Source organism: Lampetra fluviatilis, chromosome 55 (assembly GCF_964198595.1).
Source record: "Lampetra fluviatilis chromosome 55, kcLamFluv1.1, whole genome shotgun sequence".
In the NCBI taxonomy this organism is placed as follows: Eukaryota; Metazoa; Chordata; class Hyperoartia; order Petromyzontiformes; family Petromyzontidae; genus Lampetra; species Lampetra fluviatilis.
In genome coordinates, this window is record NC_136329.1 from 9,254,786 (window position 1) to 9,272,816 (window position 18,031).

At 50.8% G+C, this 18,031-nt stretch overlaps 1 protein-coding gene across 1 annotated transcript in view; it reads right to left on the reverse strand.

Annotated features, from left to right (window-relative positions):
- The window catches only part of LOC144949980 (uncharacterized), a 31,748-nt gene extending 13,990 nt beyond the window's left edge, over positions 1-17,758 (reverse strand). The window contains exons 1-4 of the mRNA XM_078879969.1: positions 17,744-17,758; positions 3,977-4,113; positions 1,550-1,851; positions 91-329 (exon numbers count right to left, since the gene is read on the reverse strand). Coding sequence (XP_078736095.1) covers positions 91-329; positions 1,550-1,851; positions 3,977-4,113; positions 17,744-17,758 — 693 coding nt within the window. The remainder of the gene's footprint in view (positions 1-90; positions 330-1,549; positions 1,852-3,976; positions 4,114-17,743) is intronic.
- Positions 17,759-18,031: the final 273 nt, after the last annotated feature.

An 18,031-nucleotide genomic window follows, 5' to 3' on the forward strand; every position in this document is an offset into this window, starting at 1 on the left:
TACGTGACGACTTTACCGAAAGAACCAAGAAGACGAGTCTCATAAATGTTAGTTTAGTTTGTAATAGTTTTTTTGTGAGAGGTCCCCCACCTTGAGCGTGAGGTTGAGGAAAGTGTCGTGGAAGCCCCACTGGAGCAGGTCACCGTAGGCGCGGCTCTCGTGCTTCAGGAACTCGTCCCAGAAGGTGACGTTGCCCGAGTCGGGCAGCGTTCCCAGCAGGAAGACGCGACGCACCCGGTGATCGCCCCCGGCTCCCCAAGTCTGCCGCACCAACTCGCGATGGCCAAAGTCCTGGACCCGGGACTTGATGGCGAGGAGAAGGTATGGAGCTGGGAGTCGCCACCCCCCCCCGCCCCCGCCCGTGGGTGAAGAGAGAGAGAGGGAAAGGAGTGGGGAGCGGTGGTGCAGCGGTTAGCACGCCGCGCTGTGCGCTACGAACCTGGTAGAGGTCCGAGTTCGATTCCCGTTCATGGCCAGCAACAACTCCGACGACGATGGTGGCGATTATTATCTGGACAAACTGGTCCTAGAGGCCCAGGACCGGTTGGTCAGATAATCAAAGACAAAGATCCGCCGTATAGCCTTAACCGGACTGTTGGGGCAAGTGAAAGTACAGACACATACACAACAACAACAACCGCCATTCACCACTAAGTGGCGGTCACGTCACCACGGCGCTTGTGCCAGGCTATGTGCACGTTAAGGCCATGAGAAGTGTCGAACACCCGCTGGCAGGAGGTCACGGGGCAGACCCAGGTGCCATGGGTCGACTGACCGAGATGACTAGCTGATGCACCACCTGTGCCTCCTACTGTGCGAACTCTCTGTGTTTTAGCCGCCCGGTGCTCCGCTCGTTGTTGTGAGCGTCGCTCCTCCGCCCTCCGTTGTTGCTGGAGGGCGACTGCCTCCAACTACCCAGTAGCGTCCTTTACGAGCCTCCTCCACAGAGGCCGATCTTGACACCGCTGGTACCAGTCATCAGCAAGTCCAATCAGCTCCACATCCTTTTGTACCGCATCATTCCACGTCCGTTTAGCTCCCTCTATCCTGCCGAACAAAAGGTGTTTTGGCATGCAGTGGCTGGGCATGTGGGTTATATGACCCAGCCAACGCAGCCTTGCCTGCCGGAGGAGCTCACCGATGGGACTTTGTCCAGACATTTCAAGGAATTGTGAGCTCCTCACACAATCCAGCCTGGTTAAACCCAGGATGAATCGTAGGCAGGCCAGCCTAAATGTTTCTAACCGATGAAAATGTTCCATTATGGGGGGGGGGGTCCACGTTTTCATAGCCACCGTCATCATAGCCACCGTCATCATAGCCACCATCATAGCCACCATCATAGCCACCATCATAGCCGTCGTCATAGCCGCCGTCATAGGCGTCGTCATAGCGACCATCATAGCCACCATCACAGCCGTCGTCATAGCGACCATCATAGCCGTCGTCATAGCGACCATCATAGCCACCATCACAGCCGTCGTCATAGCGACCATCATAGCCGTCGTCACAGCCAGCCGCGTGTCCCAGGCCCCCGCCGCGTCCTCACCGCCGTGTGTCCCGGCGCAGGCCCCCGGCTGGTCGATGCGCAGCGGGAAGTGTCGGCAGTGTCGGTAAAGGAGGTGCTGCCGGTAGGCCCACGGCAGGGCCTGGAAGTCGGGCGAGGCCTGGGCCACCAGCGGGTCCGCGCGGCACTGATGGGCCCCCTCCTGCTGTCCCTCCTCCTCCTCCTCCACCACCTCCACCTCCTCGCCCTCCCCCCCCACGGTGGGAGGGGAGGGCGAGGAGGAGGAGGAGGGAACGAAGGAGTCGAAGCGAAAGACGCGGCCCGAGGAGGGGGAGGAGTTGAGCCTGGGGAGATGGGGAGGAGGTGGTGGTGGAGGTCGTTGAGGGAGATGGGGAGGAGGAGGAGGTGGAGGAGGAGGGAGATGGGGAGGAGGAGGTGGAGGAGGGAGATGGGAAGGAGGAGGAGGTGGAGGAGGAGGGAGATGGGGAGGAGGAGGGAGATGGGGAGGTGGAGGTGGTAGATGAGGTGGTGGAGGTGGTGGAGGAGGGGGAAGATGGGGAGGAGGTGGAGGAGGTGGTGGTGGTGGACAAGGAGGGAGATGGGGAGGAGGTGGTGGAGGAGGAGGAGGTGGTGGAGGTGGTGGTGGAAGAGGGAGATGGGGAGGAGGTGGTGGTGGAGGTGGTGGAGGAGGAGGAGGAGGTGGTAATGGAGGAGGGAGGAGGAGGTGGGTGGAGGTGATGGAGGAGGAGGGATAGGAAGGGAGGGAGGGAGGGAGGGAGGGGAGGGGCAGCCATCAGCTGACCACGTGTCCCAGTTGAGCCTTCCAGAAATGGAAAGCGGAGTAGGGGGGTATGGGGGGGGGGAGGTGGTGGTGGTGGTGGGGTGGTGGTGGTGGTGGTGGAGGTGGGGGTGGTGGTGGTGGAGGTGGTGGTGGAGGTGGTGGAGGTGGTGGTGGTGGAGGTGGTGGTGGTGAAGGTGGTGGTGGTGTTGGTGGTGGTGGAGGTGGTGGTGGTGGTGGAGGTGGTGGTGGTGGTGAAGGTGGTGGAGGTGGTGGTGGTGGGGGGTGGTGGTGGTGGTGGGGGTGGTGGTGGGGTGGTGGTGGTGGGGTGGTGGTGGTGGTGTTGGTGGTGATGGAGGTGGTGAAGGTGGTGTGGGGGTGGAAGTGGTGAAGGTGGGGTGGCGGTGGAGGTGGTGGTGGAGGTGGTGGTGGTGGAGGTGGTGGTGGTGGTGGTGGGGGTGGTGGTGGGGTGGTGGTGGTGGGGTTGTGGTGGTGGTGGTGGGGGTGGTGGTGGGTGGTGGGTGGTGGTGGAGGTGGTGGTGGTGGTGGGGGTGGGTGGTGGGGTGGTGGTGGTGGGGGTGGTGGTGGTGGTGGGGGTGGTGGTGGGGAGGTGGTGGTGGTGGTGGTGGTGGTGGTGGGGGTGGTGGTGGGGTGGTGGTGGGGTGGTGGGGGTGGTGGTGGTGGTGGGGGTGGTGGTGGGGAGGTGGTGGTGGTGGTGGTGGTGGGGGGTGGTGGTGGGGTGGTGGTGGTGGGGATGGTGGTGGTGGTGGGGGGTGGTGGTGGGGAGGTGGTGGTGGTGGTGGTGGTGGGTGGTGGGGGGTGGTGGTGGGGTGGTGGTGGTGGGGGTGGTGGTGGTGGTGGGGGTGGTGGTGGGGGAGGTGGTGGTGGTGGTGGTGGTGGGGGTGGTGGTGGTAGTGGGGGTGGTGGTGGGGTGGGGTGGTGGAGGTGGTGGGGTGGTGGGGGGTGGTGGTGGGGTGTGGTGGGTGGTGGTGGTGGGGGGTGGTGGTGGGGTGGTGGTGGTGGGGTGGTGGTGGGGGTGGGGGTGGTGGTGGGGTGGTGGCGGTGGTGGAAGTGGTGAAGGTAGTGAAGGTGGTGGCGGTGGAGGTGGTGGTGGTGGTGGTGGTGGAGGTGGTGGTGGTGGTGAAGGTGGGGTGGCGGTGGAGGTCGTGGTGGAGGTGGTGGTGGTGGTGGTGGAGGTGGTGGTGGTGGTGGAGGTGGTGGTGGTGGTGGTGGTGGGGTGGTGGTGGTGGTGGTGGGGTGGCGGTGGAGGTGGTGGTGGTGGTGGAGGTGGTGGTGGTGGAGGTGGTGGTGATGGTGGTGGTGGTGGTGGAGGTGGTGTTGGTAGTGGGGTGGCGGTGGAGGTGGTGGAGTTGGTGGTGGTGGTGGAGGTGGTGGTGGTGGTGAAGGTGGGGTGGCGGTGGAGGTCGTGGTGGTGGTGGTGGGTGGTGGTGGTGGTGGTGGTGGTGGTGGAGGTGGGTGGTGGTGGTGGTGGTGGTGGTGGTGGAGGTGGTGGTGGTGGTGGTGGAGGTGGGGTGGGCTGTGGAGGTGGTGGTGGTGGAGGTGGTGGTGGTGGTGGTGGAAGTGGTGGTGATGGTGGTGGTGGAGGTGGTGGTGGTGGGGTGGCGGTGGAGGTGGTGGAGGTGGTGGTGATGGTGAAGGTGGGGGTGGCTCCCCCCAGTGGCGCCTCTCACTTTGTGGGGGGCCCGCGAGCGAGGGAGGTTGTGGGGTGGGGGGGCCGAGTTTGTGGAGCATCATCATCATCAGCAGCAGCAGCAGCATCATCAGCAGCGGAGGGGCCACCCGCCGGCAGCGCTGGAGCCACATGGCGCTAACCGTTGCGCCACCGCTCCTCACTCACACACACAGAGACACACAGAGACACACTCACACAGTGCGCTAACCACTGCGCCACCACTCCCCACACACACACAATGCGCTAACCGCTGCGCCACCGCTCCTCACTCACACACACAGAGACACAGAGACACACTCACACAGTGCGCTAACCACTGCGCCACCACTCCCCACACACACACAATGCGCTAACCGCTGCGCCACCGCTCCTCACTCACACACACAGAGAGACACAGAGACACACTCACACAGTGCGCTAACCACTGGGCCACCGCTCCTCACTCACACAGAGAGACACAGAGACACACTCACACAGTGCGCTAACCACTGCGCCACCACTCCCCACACACACAATGCGCTAACCACTGCGCCACTGCTCCTCACTCTCACACACAGAGACACACAGAGACACACTCACAGTGCGCTAACCACTGCGCCACCACTCCCCCACACACACAATGCGCTAACCACTGCGCCACCGCTCCCCACACACACAGAGACACACTCACACAGTGCGCTAACCACTGCGCCACCGCTCCTCACTCACACACACACAGAGACACACTCACACAGTGCGCTAACCACTGCGCCACCGCTCCCCACTCACACAGAGAGACACAGAGACACACTCACACCGTGCGCTAACCACTGCGCCACCGCTCCCCACACACACACAATGCGCTAACCACTGCGCCACCGCTCCTCACTCACACACACAGAGACACACAGAGACACACAGTGCGCTAACCACTGCGCCACCGCTCCTCACTCACACACACAGAGACACACTCACACAGTGCGCTAACCACTGCGCCACCGCTCCTCACTCACACACACACAGACACACAGAGACACACTCACACAGTGCGCTAACCACTGCGCCACCGCTCCCCACACACACAGAGACACACAGAGACACGTGGGGCTTTCGCGACCCGGTGCTGCCTGCTGCTGCTGCTACGCGCTTTCATTTAACTCACTCAGTCTGCCGTCGTTGTTGTCGTTGTATCCTCAAATCTTGTAACTCAATTTTAAGCCACTTCCCAACGTGATATCGACTGCAAAATTGGTATACTCGTGTCATACTGATGACAATAAAATTTTCTATCATAAAAAATATATATTTTTAAACATTCTTCTTCGTGTGTTATGGTTCGGCTTGGGTCTAATTGTCTACGGTCAACTCACGTTGGCTGTAATTGGCCACGCATCCCTTACGTCATGGCAAGCTTCTGCCAATTACTAGTACATTTCATAAAAGCGTGTTTGTAAAAACTTTTTTTTTTAAATATCACTTATTTTTTGGGATTAGATCGCGTTTTTTTATAAATGTGTCGCAACTCTCCACCACCCGACACGGCCAATCAGTCAAAAAAGTGTCACGTTCTTGGTTCTTTCGGTAAAGTCGTCACGTAGAATGGAAATAATAAAATAATAAAAATAAAACATAATAAAATAATTCTCACGACGTTTCGGCCACAACGCAAGCAGCCGTCCTCAGGTGGAGAACAGGTCATTCAGACTCTGCCTTCTGTCTTCTCGACAGACCTGTTCTCCACCTGAGGACGGGCTGCTTGCGTTGTGGCCGAAACGTCGTGAGAATTATTTTATTATGTTTTATTATTTCCATTCTACGTGACTTTACCCAAAGAACCAATAAGATGAATCCCTGCAGTCACGAAAGAAGCTTTAAATCGAAATGTAAGTGTCACGTTGACAAAAGACAAAACAGTTCGCTGCCTGAGCCCCACCGGTGTGTTGAAGCGTGGAACCACATCATTTACAATTTGAGTAGCACGACGTTTCGCTGGTCATTGCATCCAGCATCATCGGGCAATTCGCCAGAATGGTGAGGGGCTCTGCTGCGTCTCCCGTTCTTATATAGAGCAGCAGCAGGGTGACGTCATCATTAATTGATGATGACGTCACCCTGCTGCTTATATAGAGCAGCAGCAGCAGGGTGACGTCATCATTAGCTTTCAAGCTGTCAATTCCGGTTTGGTGATTCTGCACTTGCTCTATGACTATAGTACTATACCGCCTTCGACTTTTATGAACGACTGGGTGCTTAAGGTTAGCGATGTGTCGTATTATCTGGCTGTATAGCAAATGAAAAAATACAATTACTTTACTGCGCAAATAAAAAAGTGACGTGTTTTTAATATTTAAGTGTTTTTTTTAATTTGGGCCCCTTTATAACAACATTTGCTACAGGCTCCCCCCCCCCCCACTCGCTTCATCCGGCACTGGCGGCAATGAAGGTGAGCTTTGAAGTCAGCACCATCAGCACCATCAGCACCATTATTACCATCATCAATATGATCAACATCACCATCATCACCACCATCATTACCATGATCATCACCACCACCATCATGACCATCATTACCATGGTCATCATCACCACCATCATTACCATTATCATCATCACCACCATTATTATCATGATCATCATCACCACCATCATTACCATCATCACCATGATCATCATCACCACCATTATCATCACCATCATTATCATCACCACCACCATCATTACCATCATTACCACGAACATCATCACCACCATCATTAGCATTATAATCACCACCACCATCATCACCACCATCATTATCACCACCATCACCACCATCATCACCATCATCACCATGATCATCATCACCACCATCATTACCATGATCATCATCACCACCATTATTACCATGATCATCATCACCACCATTATTATCATGATCACCATCATCACCATGATCATCATCACCACCATCATTACCATGATCATCATCACCACCATTATCACCATGATCATCATCACCACCATTATTACCATGATCACCATCATCACCATGATCATCATCACCACCATTATTATCATGATCATCATCACCACCATTATTACCATGATCACCATCATCACCATGATCATCATCACCACCATCATTACCATGATCATCATCACCACCATTATTACCATGATCATCATCACCACCATCATTACCATGATCATCATCACCACCATTATTACCATGATCACCACCACCATTACCATCACTACAACCACAATGGTGCCACGTTCATGTTTTGAAAATCGATTCACAATAATTCGGATCGTACGCAATTTAGTCGATTTCTCACCATTAACGCTTAAGGGGAATCGCGATCCAACAAATAATATAACGACAAAAATCGGAATCGATTGGTTCATGCAAAATGCTTTCACAGCGCGCTAACCACTGCACCACCGCTCCCCACACACAGCGCGCTAACCACTGCACCACCGCTCCCCACTCACAGCGCGCTAACCACTGTACCACCGCTCCCCACTCACAGCGCGATAACCATTGCACCACCGCTCCCCACACAGGCACACAGACACTCGGACACATACACTCACAGACACACACTCGCAGAAACACTCACAGACACATAGAGACATACACAATCACAGAAACACTCACAGAAACACTCACACTCAGACACAGAAACACACACAGACACACTCACAGACACAGACACACTCACAGACACTCACAGACACACACACACAGACACACACACACAGACACACACTCACAGACACTCACACACACACAGACACACACTCACAGACACTCGCAGACTCACACAGAAACACTCACAGACACACACAGGCAAAAACACACACTTATACGGAGACACACACAGACACACTCACAGACACACTCACAGACAGAAACACTCACAGACACTCACAGACACACACACACACAGACACACACTCACATACACACATTCACAGACACTCACAGACACACACACAGACACACACACACAGACACACACTCACAGACACTCACAGACACACACAGACACACTCACAGACACACACAGAAACACTCAGACACACACAGAAACACTCACAGACACACACAGACACAGAAACACTGACAGACACACACACACACTCACTTACTCGCAGACACACACAAAAACACTCACAGACACACACAGACACAGAAACACTGACAGACACACACACTCACTCACTCGCAGACACACAAAAACACTCATAGACACACACAGACAAAGACACACACTCACACGGAGACACACACAGAAACACTCACAGACACACACAGACACACTCACTCACTCGCAGACACACAGAAACACTCACAGACACTCACACTCACACACAGATACTCACTCACAGACACGCACAGAAACACTCACAGACACACACAGACAAAGACACACACTCACACGGAGACACACACAGACACACTCACAGACACAAAGACACACACAGACACGCACACAGACACACACACACTCACTCACTCGCAGACACACAGAAACACTCATAGACACACACAGACAAAGACACACACTCACACGGAGACACACACAGACACACTCACAGACACACACAGACACACACAGACACGCACACAGACACACACAGAAACACTCACACACACTCACACACAGACACTCACAGACACACACACACACAGACACACAGACACACACTCACAGAAACACATTCACAGACACTCACAGACAAAGACACACACTCACACGGAGACACACGCAGAAACACTCACAGACTCACACACAGACACGCACACTCACACACAGACACGCACTCACACACAGACACGCACTCACACACAGACACACGCACACACACAGACACACACACTCACACACAGACACGCGCACTCACACACAGACACACACACTCACACACAGACACACACACTCACACACAGACACACACACTCACACACAGACACGCACTCACACACAGACACACGCACACACAGACACACACACTCACACACAGACACGCGCACTCACACACAGACACACACACTCACACACAGACACACACACTCACACACAGACACGCACTCACACACAGACACACGCACACACACAGACACACACACTCACACACAGACACGCGCACTCACACACAGACACACACACTCACACACACAGAGCACACGCACTCACACACAGACACACGCACTCACACACAGGCACACGCACACACACAGACACACACAGACACGCACTCACACACAGACACGCAATGCAACCGGTTGCTTGTTTACCGGCAAACGATCGCCGCGACAGTGATTGCCCGGCGAGGTCTGCTAATGGTGGCACGGCCGTCCGTCTTTGTCTTCCTTCATTTGCCGTGGCGTGTGGCGGCGGCCGATACCCTCGCCCACTCCCCTGAGCCTCCACACACATCTGGGAGGCATTAGGAGGAGGGGGGGAGGAAGGGGGGAGTAGGAGGAGGAGGGGGGGGGAGGAGGGGGGGGGGGGGGAGGAGGAGGGGGGAGGGGGGAGGAGGAGGGGGAGGAGGAGGAGGGAGGAAGGGGGGAATAGGAGGAGGAGGGGGGAGAAGGAGGAGGAGGGGGAGGAGGGGGGAGGAGAGGGGAGGAGGAGGAGGGGAGGAGGGGGGGAGGAGGAGGGAGGAAGGTGGGGGGAGGAGGAGGAGGTGGGGGAGGAGGGGGGGGAGGAGGAGGGGGAGGAGGGAGGAGGAGGGGGAGGAGGAGGAGGGAGGAAGGGGGGAATAGGAGGAGGAGGGGGGAGAAGGAGGAGGAGGGGGAGGAGGGGGGGGAGAGGGGAGGAGGGGGGGGGGAGGAAGGGGGGAGTAGGAGGAGGAGGGGGGGGAGGAGGGGGAGAGGAGGAGGAGGAAGGGGGAGGAGGAGGGAGGAGGAGGGGGGGGAGGAGGAGGAGGGGGGGAGGTAGAAGTGGGGGGGAGGAGGAAGAGGAGGAGGGAGGAAGAAGGGGGGAGGTAGAGGTGGGGGGGGAGGAGGAGGAGGGAGGAGGAGGGAGGAGGAGGGGGGGGGGAGAGGGGAGAGGAGGAGGGGGAAAGTGGGAGGAGGAGGGGGGGAGGAAGAGGGGGGAGGGAGGAGGGGGAGGAGTGGTGGGAGATGGGAGGGGGGCGGGGCAGGGAGGGGGGGAAGGGGGAGGAGGCAGGAGGCGTTGAAACTAAATTTCGATGTGAAGATTCTTTCGTGACTGCAGTGATTCATCTTCTTGGTTCTTTCGGTAAATTCACGTAGAAGGGAAATAATAAAATAATAAAAATAAAACATAATAAAATAATTCTCGCGACATTTCGGCCACAACGCAAGCAGCCGTCCTCAGGTGAAGAACAGGTCTGTCGGAAAGGACAGCGTCTGAAATGACGAATGCAAAGCTTAGTAGAGAAGGGAGGGAGGGCATGACCGTGGCCGAGAAGACCTGAAGCTTCGTGTGGAGCGACAGACCAGGTAGCTTCCAAACAGCGTTACGCAACCGATGAAAAGATAATGCCGCTCGACTGATTCTGAGTGAGACCTCTGCTGTCAAACCGGAGCCGGTCATAAGCACACTGCCCAGGTATGGGAAACTCTCCACTCTCTCCACAGCTGCCCCATCACCGATTGGGAGTTGTGGGGGTGGAGCGTCCGATGGTACAAAATACCCAGGCAGGTGCTTAGTTTTGGTGGGGCTGATGTAAAGGCCCCACCTCTTAGTGGCACGCTCCAGTCTCAGCAGCAGCGTCTCCAACTCCTCTTCTGAGTGAGCAGCAATTACCAGATCATCGGCATACACAACGTGGTTTTGACCAATAGGGAGCCATCCCTTGACCGCACCCGGCATCGATCAGCCTCCCATTGTATCTGTACCAGATGGGAATTCCTCCGGTACAGCCATCGAAGGCTTCATGAACTACGTTGTCAAATAGATGTGAAATAATGTGGGAGCCAGAGGACATCCCTGTCGCACCCCAAGGTGAACAGGGAATGGCTTCGACTCCCGGCCACGTAGTTTTACCCGGGCCCGCTCACCATCATGACGGTCCTTAATGATCGTGAGCAGAGGGTCAGGGATTCTGAAAGCACGAAGATCAACCAAAAGTCCAGGCCTACTGATGGTGTCATAGGCCTTGACCAGGTCAATAAAACAGAGATGTCGGTCTTATTGGAATTCTCTGCCCCTTTGCTGTAGCAGACGGACAGAAAATGTGTCATCTTTGCAGCACCGCCCTTTCCTGGCTTTCACTCCATGGCGTTGCTTATATCCACCAGAGTGTTAGCGTCCGTCTGCCGGACAGACACACATCCACACAGACACAGAGACCTCGAGACACAGAGACAAACAAGGACAAAGATCCCCCATATATCTTCTTGGTTATTTCGGTAAAGTCACGTAGAAGGGAAGTAATAAAATAATAAAAATAAAACATAATAAAATAATTTTCGATTTAAAGCTTTCGTGACTTCAGGGATTCATCTTCTTGGTTCTTTCGGTAAAGTCACGTAGAAGGGAAGTAATAAAAACACAAACACACACACAGACACAAGTGAGGCTGTCACTACACTACCAGTGACACACACACACACGACACACACAGATACACACAGCTGGGGCTGTCATTGACACCATCAGTGACAAGTGCACACAACAGACACACACAACAGATACACATGACAGACACACACACACAGACACATAAACACAACTGAGGCTGTTACCATTAGTGGTACACACACAGACACACACAGATACAGACACACAGAGACACACATACACACACACAGACACACAGTTAGAGACACACAGACACAGCTGGGGCTGCCACTAAACACCACCAGTCACTGACACTATCAGTGACACACACAGACACATACAGACACAGTGACACACACATACATACACACGCAGACACATACAGACACAGTGACACACACAGACACACACAGACACATACAGACACAGTGACACACACAGACACACACAGACACATACAGACACAGTGACACGCACAGACACACACATACACATACATACACAGTGACACACACAGACAGACACAGTCACACACACAGACACACACAGACACATACAGACACAGTGACACACACAGACACACACAGACACAGTGACACACACACAGACACATACAGACACAGTGACACACACAGAGACACACAGAGACATACAGACACAGTGACACACACATACACACACACACAGACACATACAGACACAGTGACACACACAGACACATACAGACACAGTGACACACACAGACACACACAGACACAGTGACACACGCACACACACACAGACACAGTGACACACACAGACACACACAGACACAGTGACACACACAGACACACACACACAGACACACACAGTGACAGACACACACAGACACAGTGACACACACAGACACACACAGACACAGTGACACACACATACAGACACATACAGACACAGTGACACACCCAGACACACACAGACACAGTGACACACAGTGACAGACACACACAGACACAGTGACACACCCAGACACACACAGACACAGTGACACACAGTGACAGACACACACAGACACAGTGACACACCCAGACACACACAGACACAGTGACACACAGTGACAGACACACACAGACACAGTGACACACACACAGACACACACAGACACAGTGACACGCAATCTGCCTGGCAGCTCTCAGCGGCTCCTCTGTCACGCGACTCGCAACGCACGCCTGGACACCACGTGTCTGGCTGGCTCTACATTTTTGGGGCTGAAAGGATTTAGAGGAGGGACGGAGCAAGCCTCCCGGATATTGAGAGATGTGAACGCTCAGGCAGAGAGAGAGGGGGCAGATGTTGTGTGGATTCCTCATCCACTCACCCACTCATTCACTAACCCACTCATACACTCACCGACCCACTCACTCATCCACTCACCCACTAATTCACTCACCCACCCATTCCCAAACGCACCCACGTTTCCACTCACTCATCCACTCAATCAATCACCCACTAAATCACTCACTCACTAATTCACTCACCCACTCATTCACTAACTCACCCACTCACTAATCCATTCACTCAACTCACCAACCCACTCACCCACCTATCACCCACTCACCTACTTACTCAGTTGCCCATTCATTCACCAACCCACTGACCCACTTACTCACCCGTGGTGTTTTTTGTTGCGTTTGTGTCACCACTGCCAAACGCAGCATCACCTCCATAATAATTTAGACGGCTGATTAATTTTCTTTTCATCGTTAACCATGATTAAGCATATCACGACTAGGTAGTTATAATGAATAATTCACGAACTAGTAATCTTCTTGGTTCTTTCGGTAAAGTCACGTAGAATGTAAATAATAAAATAATAAAAATAAAAATTCTAAAATAATTCTCACGACGTTTCGGCCACAACGCAAGCAGCCGTCCTCAGGTGAAGAACAGGTCTGTCGATAAGACAGAGTCATTCAGACTCTGTCTATTTTATAATGTTTAATTTTTATTATTTTATTATTTCCATTCTACGTGATGACTTTACCGAAAGAACCAAGAAGATGAATCCCTGCAGTCACGAAAGCTTTAAATAGAACTACTAATCATTAGAACCACATAAACCACACTACGATTATATAATACGTTAATTTGTAAATTAATTAGCCAATCAGATTCGTGCCCGTGCTCCTCACCACAAAGGCTGAGCCTCCCAAGGAGGTCGTTGTGCGTGCTGTGGCTCGGCCTGTTCGCCACATGGCCAGCCTGTCCTTGCCTAGATGCCCTGCCTCAGAGGCGTGACCTCAATGGGTATCCTCAATGACCGGGAGCCGCTCCCTCTCTGAAACCCTTCCCACTTTAGTACCGCGCCAGGAGTTGGGATGAAATGTATTAATTAATGAAGTCGGTTCAGCAACTGACATCTTAGAGAACACAGCTAATACTGCGCCATTAAGAGATGGAGGGGGAAGTCAGAAGGTAGAGGAACGATTGGGGAGAGAAGTTATTGAGACTGGATGGAGCTATTTTTTTCGAGGAATAAATGTTGGAGTGAATTACAGAAAGCATCAGAGAGTGTCTGGTCGAGTGGCTTAGGTGGGTCCAAGAGCTGGTTTATGGTGGCAAATAAAACTTTTAGGTTTATTTTACCGGAAGCAATTTAGTTTGTGAGGAAGGACGATTTTGAGAGGGAGATTGCGTCCTTGTAGGTGCAAAGCGAGGCTTTAAACATTTGGCAATGTTATTTTATTATGTTTTATTTTTATTATTTCAATTATTTCCCTTCTACGTGACTTTACCGAAAGAACCAAGAAGATGAATCCCTGCAGTCACGAAAGCTTTAAATCCAAATTTGGCAATGTATTGTTAAACCAGATCTTCTCCAAGGCAAAGTTCAGATTTGCGGGCCACAGCTTTAAGTATGCGCATTTGAGGTGAGTATCAAGGTGAGGGTTTGATGGCTGAGATGTTTGGTATTAGGAGAGGGGTCAGGGAATCCACTATTTGGTGAAGGGCAGAATGAGAGGCCAAGGCTGCCTCGATAAGCAAAAGTGAACTAGGCTTAGAGAGGGTAGAAAGTACATTAGACTGGGCAATAGAAATAGGTGGGATAGACTTTACGCTGCGATATGTGATTAGATCTTAATTTGGAGCTTTAGTGACTGCAGGAATTACTCTTTGGGTCTTTCGGTAAAGTCACGTATAAAGATAAAATAATAAATTAAATAATAGCATACGACGTTTCGATTGCAACACAAGCAATCATCGTCAGGTATAAATGAAATAGAAACACAAATCTAGTATACTTAGAAATGGAATGTAATACAACCAGGTAGGGTGTTGACTGTTATGTTATCCGACTCCAGGGCATTTTCTCGACTGACATCATTGACGAGCGGTGCCTTGCTACTTAATGAACGAATGTTGAACAAAAGCGACCCGAGCAAAGTCAGAAACGGTACTCGATATAAATAAGTAATATTTAAAAATACTTTTAAAAAAACACGCTTTAATGAAATGTACCGTACTCGTAATGGAAAAACTCCACGACTCCTGGAAGTGGCCACAAAGCTTTCCATAACTTAAGGGGCCGGGGTGATATACAACCAACGTCAGTTGAGCGTGGACAATTAGACCCAAGCCGAAACATAACATGTACAAAAGATGAATTTCGATTTCAAGCTTTCGTGACTGCAGGGATTCATCTTCTTGGTTCTTTCGGTAAAATCACGTAGAAGGGAAGTAATAAAATAATAAACATGAAATATCAAATAAAACAATAAAAAAAAATTCCCAAAACGCAAGCAGCCGTCCTCACGGCTGCTTGCGTTGTGGCCGAAACGTCGTGAGAATTTAATTGTTTAATTTTTTATTATTTTATTATTTCCCTTCTACGTGACTTTACCGAAAGAACCAAGAAGATAAAAAAGATGGTTTTAAAATAGATATTTTAATGATAGAATATATGTTCGTCATCAGTATGACATAAGTATAGCAAGTTTGCAGTCGATAGCACATTGGGAAGTGGGTTAAAATTGAATTACAAGATTTGAGGATACGACAACAACAACAGACAGAGTAAGTTAGATAAAAGCTGTAATAACAAAATGAACTTTAAATTTCGATTTAAAGCTTTCGTGACTGCAGGGATTCATCTTATTGGTTCTTTCGGTAAAGTCGTCACGTAGAAGGGAAATAATAAAATAATAAAAATAAAACATCATAAAATAATTCTCACGACGTTTCGGCCACAACGCAAGCAGCCGTCCTCAGGTGGAGAACAGGTCTGTCGATAAGACAGCGTCTGAATGAAACACCCCAGGCTTGGAGCGTCTATTTAAGCTGGGAGGGAGGAGGAAGAGCGCCTTGACAAACTAATTTGCATATCAAGAGGAATTTAGCATATTTATGGGAAATGCAGGAATGCGACTAGTGCTACTTGTGGAATGCGTAGGAGGTGGGCGGGGGGTTTTCAAACTCATATTATGCCCGTGCATTATGCAGCATTAGCAGACTTTCCTAAGCAATGGTCGACAGTGGTGGTCCTAAAGCACCATGGTGGGGCTTGCAGAGATGCTTGGGTAGAGTAAGAGCGCTAGCTGCTGGCGGAAAGTGGTAACTGCGGTGTACGGCAGGACCCACGTCAGCGGGCGAAATGTAAAGCCCCACTCCGGAGTTGCTATGCGGCTCTTTTTAAATCCTTTATATTAAGTTCACTCGCTTGCTTGCTTGCGCGCTTACGAGCGTGCAAATGTTTCGGTCGTTTTTTAACCCACTTCCCGTGATCCAATCGAGCTGACAATGTATTTTCGTGAAAAAAAAAATTCTAAAATTTTACATTTTTTAGGATAAAATAAGTTATATTTAATTACCAATTGCTAAATGGTGGCAGGCAATCATCTGACCCATAGGTGGCAGAGGACGAGAGGACTCTAGCCGCCACGCATATAAAGGATTTATAGTGAAAAACTTTGTTTTTACGGGTTCATTTTTAAATCTTTTATATTAAGTTCGCTTGCTTGCTTAGGACCGTGCAAATCTTTCGGTCGTTTTTTAACCCACTTCCCGTGATCCAGTCTAGCTGACATTTTGCACACAGACTCGTTGTGCGTGACAATTTATTTTCGTGAATTTTTTTTTCAAAAGTTTCCACTCATTAGGAATTTTATTTTTCATATTTAATTTAAAATACCAATGTGATAAAAATTAAACTCTTACTCAAGAAAAACAGAAATGAATAATAAAATAAAACCGATGCCACGCATATAAAGGATTTATAGTGAAAAACTTTGTTTTTACGGGATAATTTTTCAAAAGCGACACTGGCGAACATGAATGGCGGCTCAACTAAGTGGCTCGTCATCATCATCATCACGTGACACATTTATATCTAGCAGCCAAAGAACTCTAATCGCCTGATTGTTGATTCTAAATGTGGAGGGGAAAACCGGAGGACCCGGAGAAAAATCCACGCGACCACGCCAACATGCAAACTCCAAATCATCAGGGTCGGGATCGACCCCACGGCCTCCTGTATACCAGGCGAGGTATAGTAGTAGGTTTTTACCCTTTAAACTGGTACAAAAACTGACACCTTTATACAAGGCATCATGTTTGCAATAACCACAACACAAGCAGTCAAAATGCAAACAAAAAGAAACAACTCTGATAATGATATGCACTGTCCTTGAATTTGATTGGTCCACACCCGAGACAGCTTTTCTTAGAGCCTAGTCTCCAGGCGAGGTAGTCAACATCTCCCAGCCACCGTGGTGCCCTCCACTTACGGACAATTACAAAGGTTACACATTCTTCTTTCACAGAGATTGTGTTCTGGCCTGGATGCCCTTGTCATACCATCTCGACCTCGGTGTCTGCTATAATTAACACGACGTTTTAATTGTATTAAAATGCTGCGCTTTTTCTTGGTTCTTTCGGTAAAGGTCACGTAGAATGGAAATAATAAAATAATGAAAATAAAACATTAAATCATTCTCACGACGTTTTGGCCACAACGCAAGCAGCCGTCCGTGCGTTGTGGCCGAAACGTCGTGAGAATAATTTTATTATGTTTTATTTTTATTATTTTGTTATTTCCATTCTACGTGACTTTACCGAAAGAACCAAGAAGATGAATTCCTGCAGTCACGAAAGCTTTAAATCGAAATTTAATGCTGTGCTTATGAAATGTGGAACTTACCTTGACTTTATTTGTGCACACTGGCTCTGCTACGTTGTATCATGTTGCTGTTCGTTCGAACAATAACCACAGCACAACCTTGTGGCAACGTTACAGTCTCGTTCTGCATCTACCCAGAGTGTAACGTTATTTTCTAAGCTTGAAGTTGTTATTTTTTGGTCAAGATGTAGTGACTTAGTTAACATTTTGCCAAGCGAAATCGTAACTTGATTAACTGTCACTTTATGTTTAAAGGAGTTTTATATTCTTAGGTTGTTTCGGTAAAGTCACGTAGGTAAAAAATTAAAATTAATAAAAGTAAAATAAAAATAAAAATCACGACGTTTCGGAGGCAACACAAGCCTTCGTCTTCAGGTGGAACCGTCACAGCACGATGGTGTTG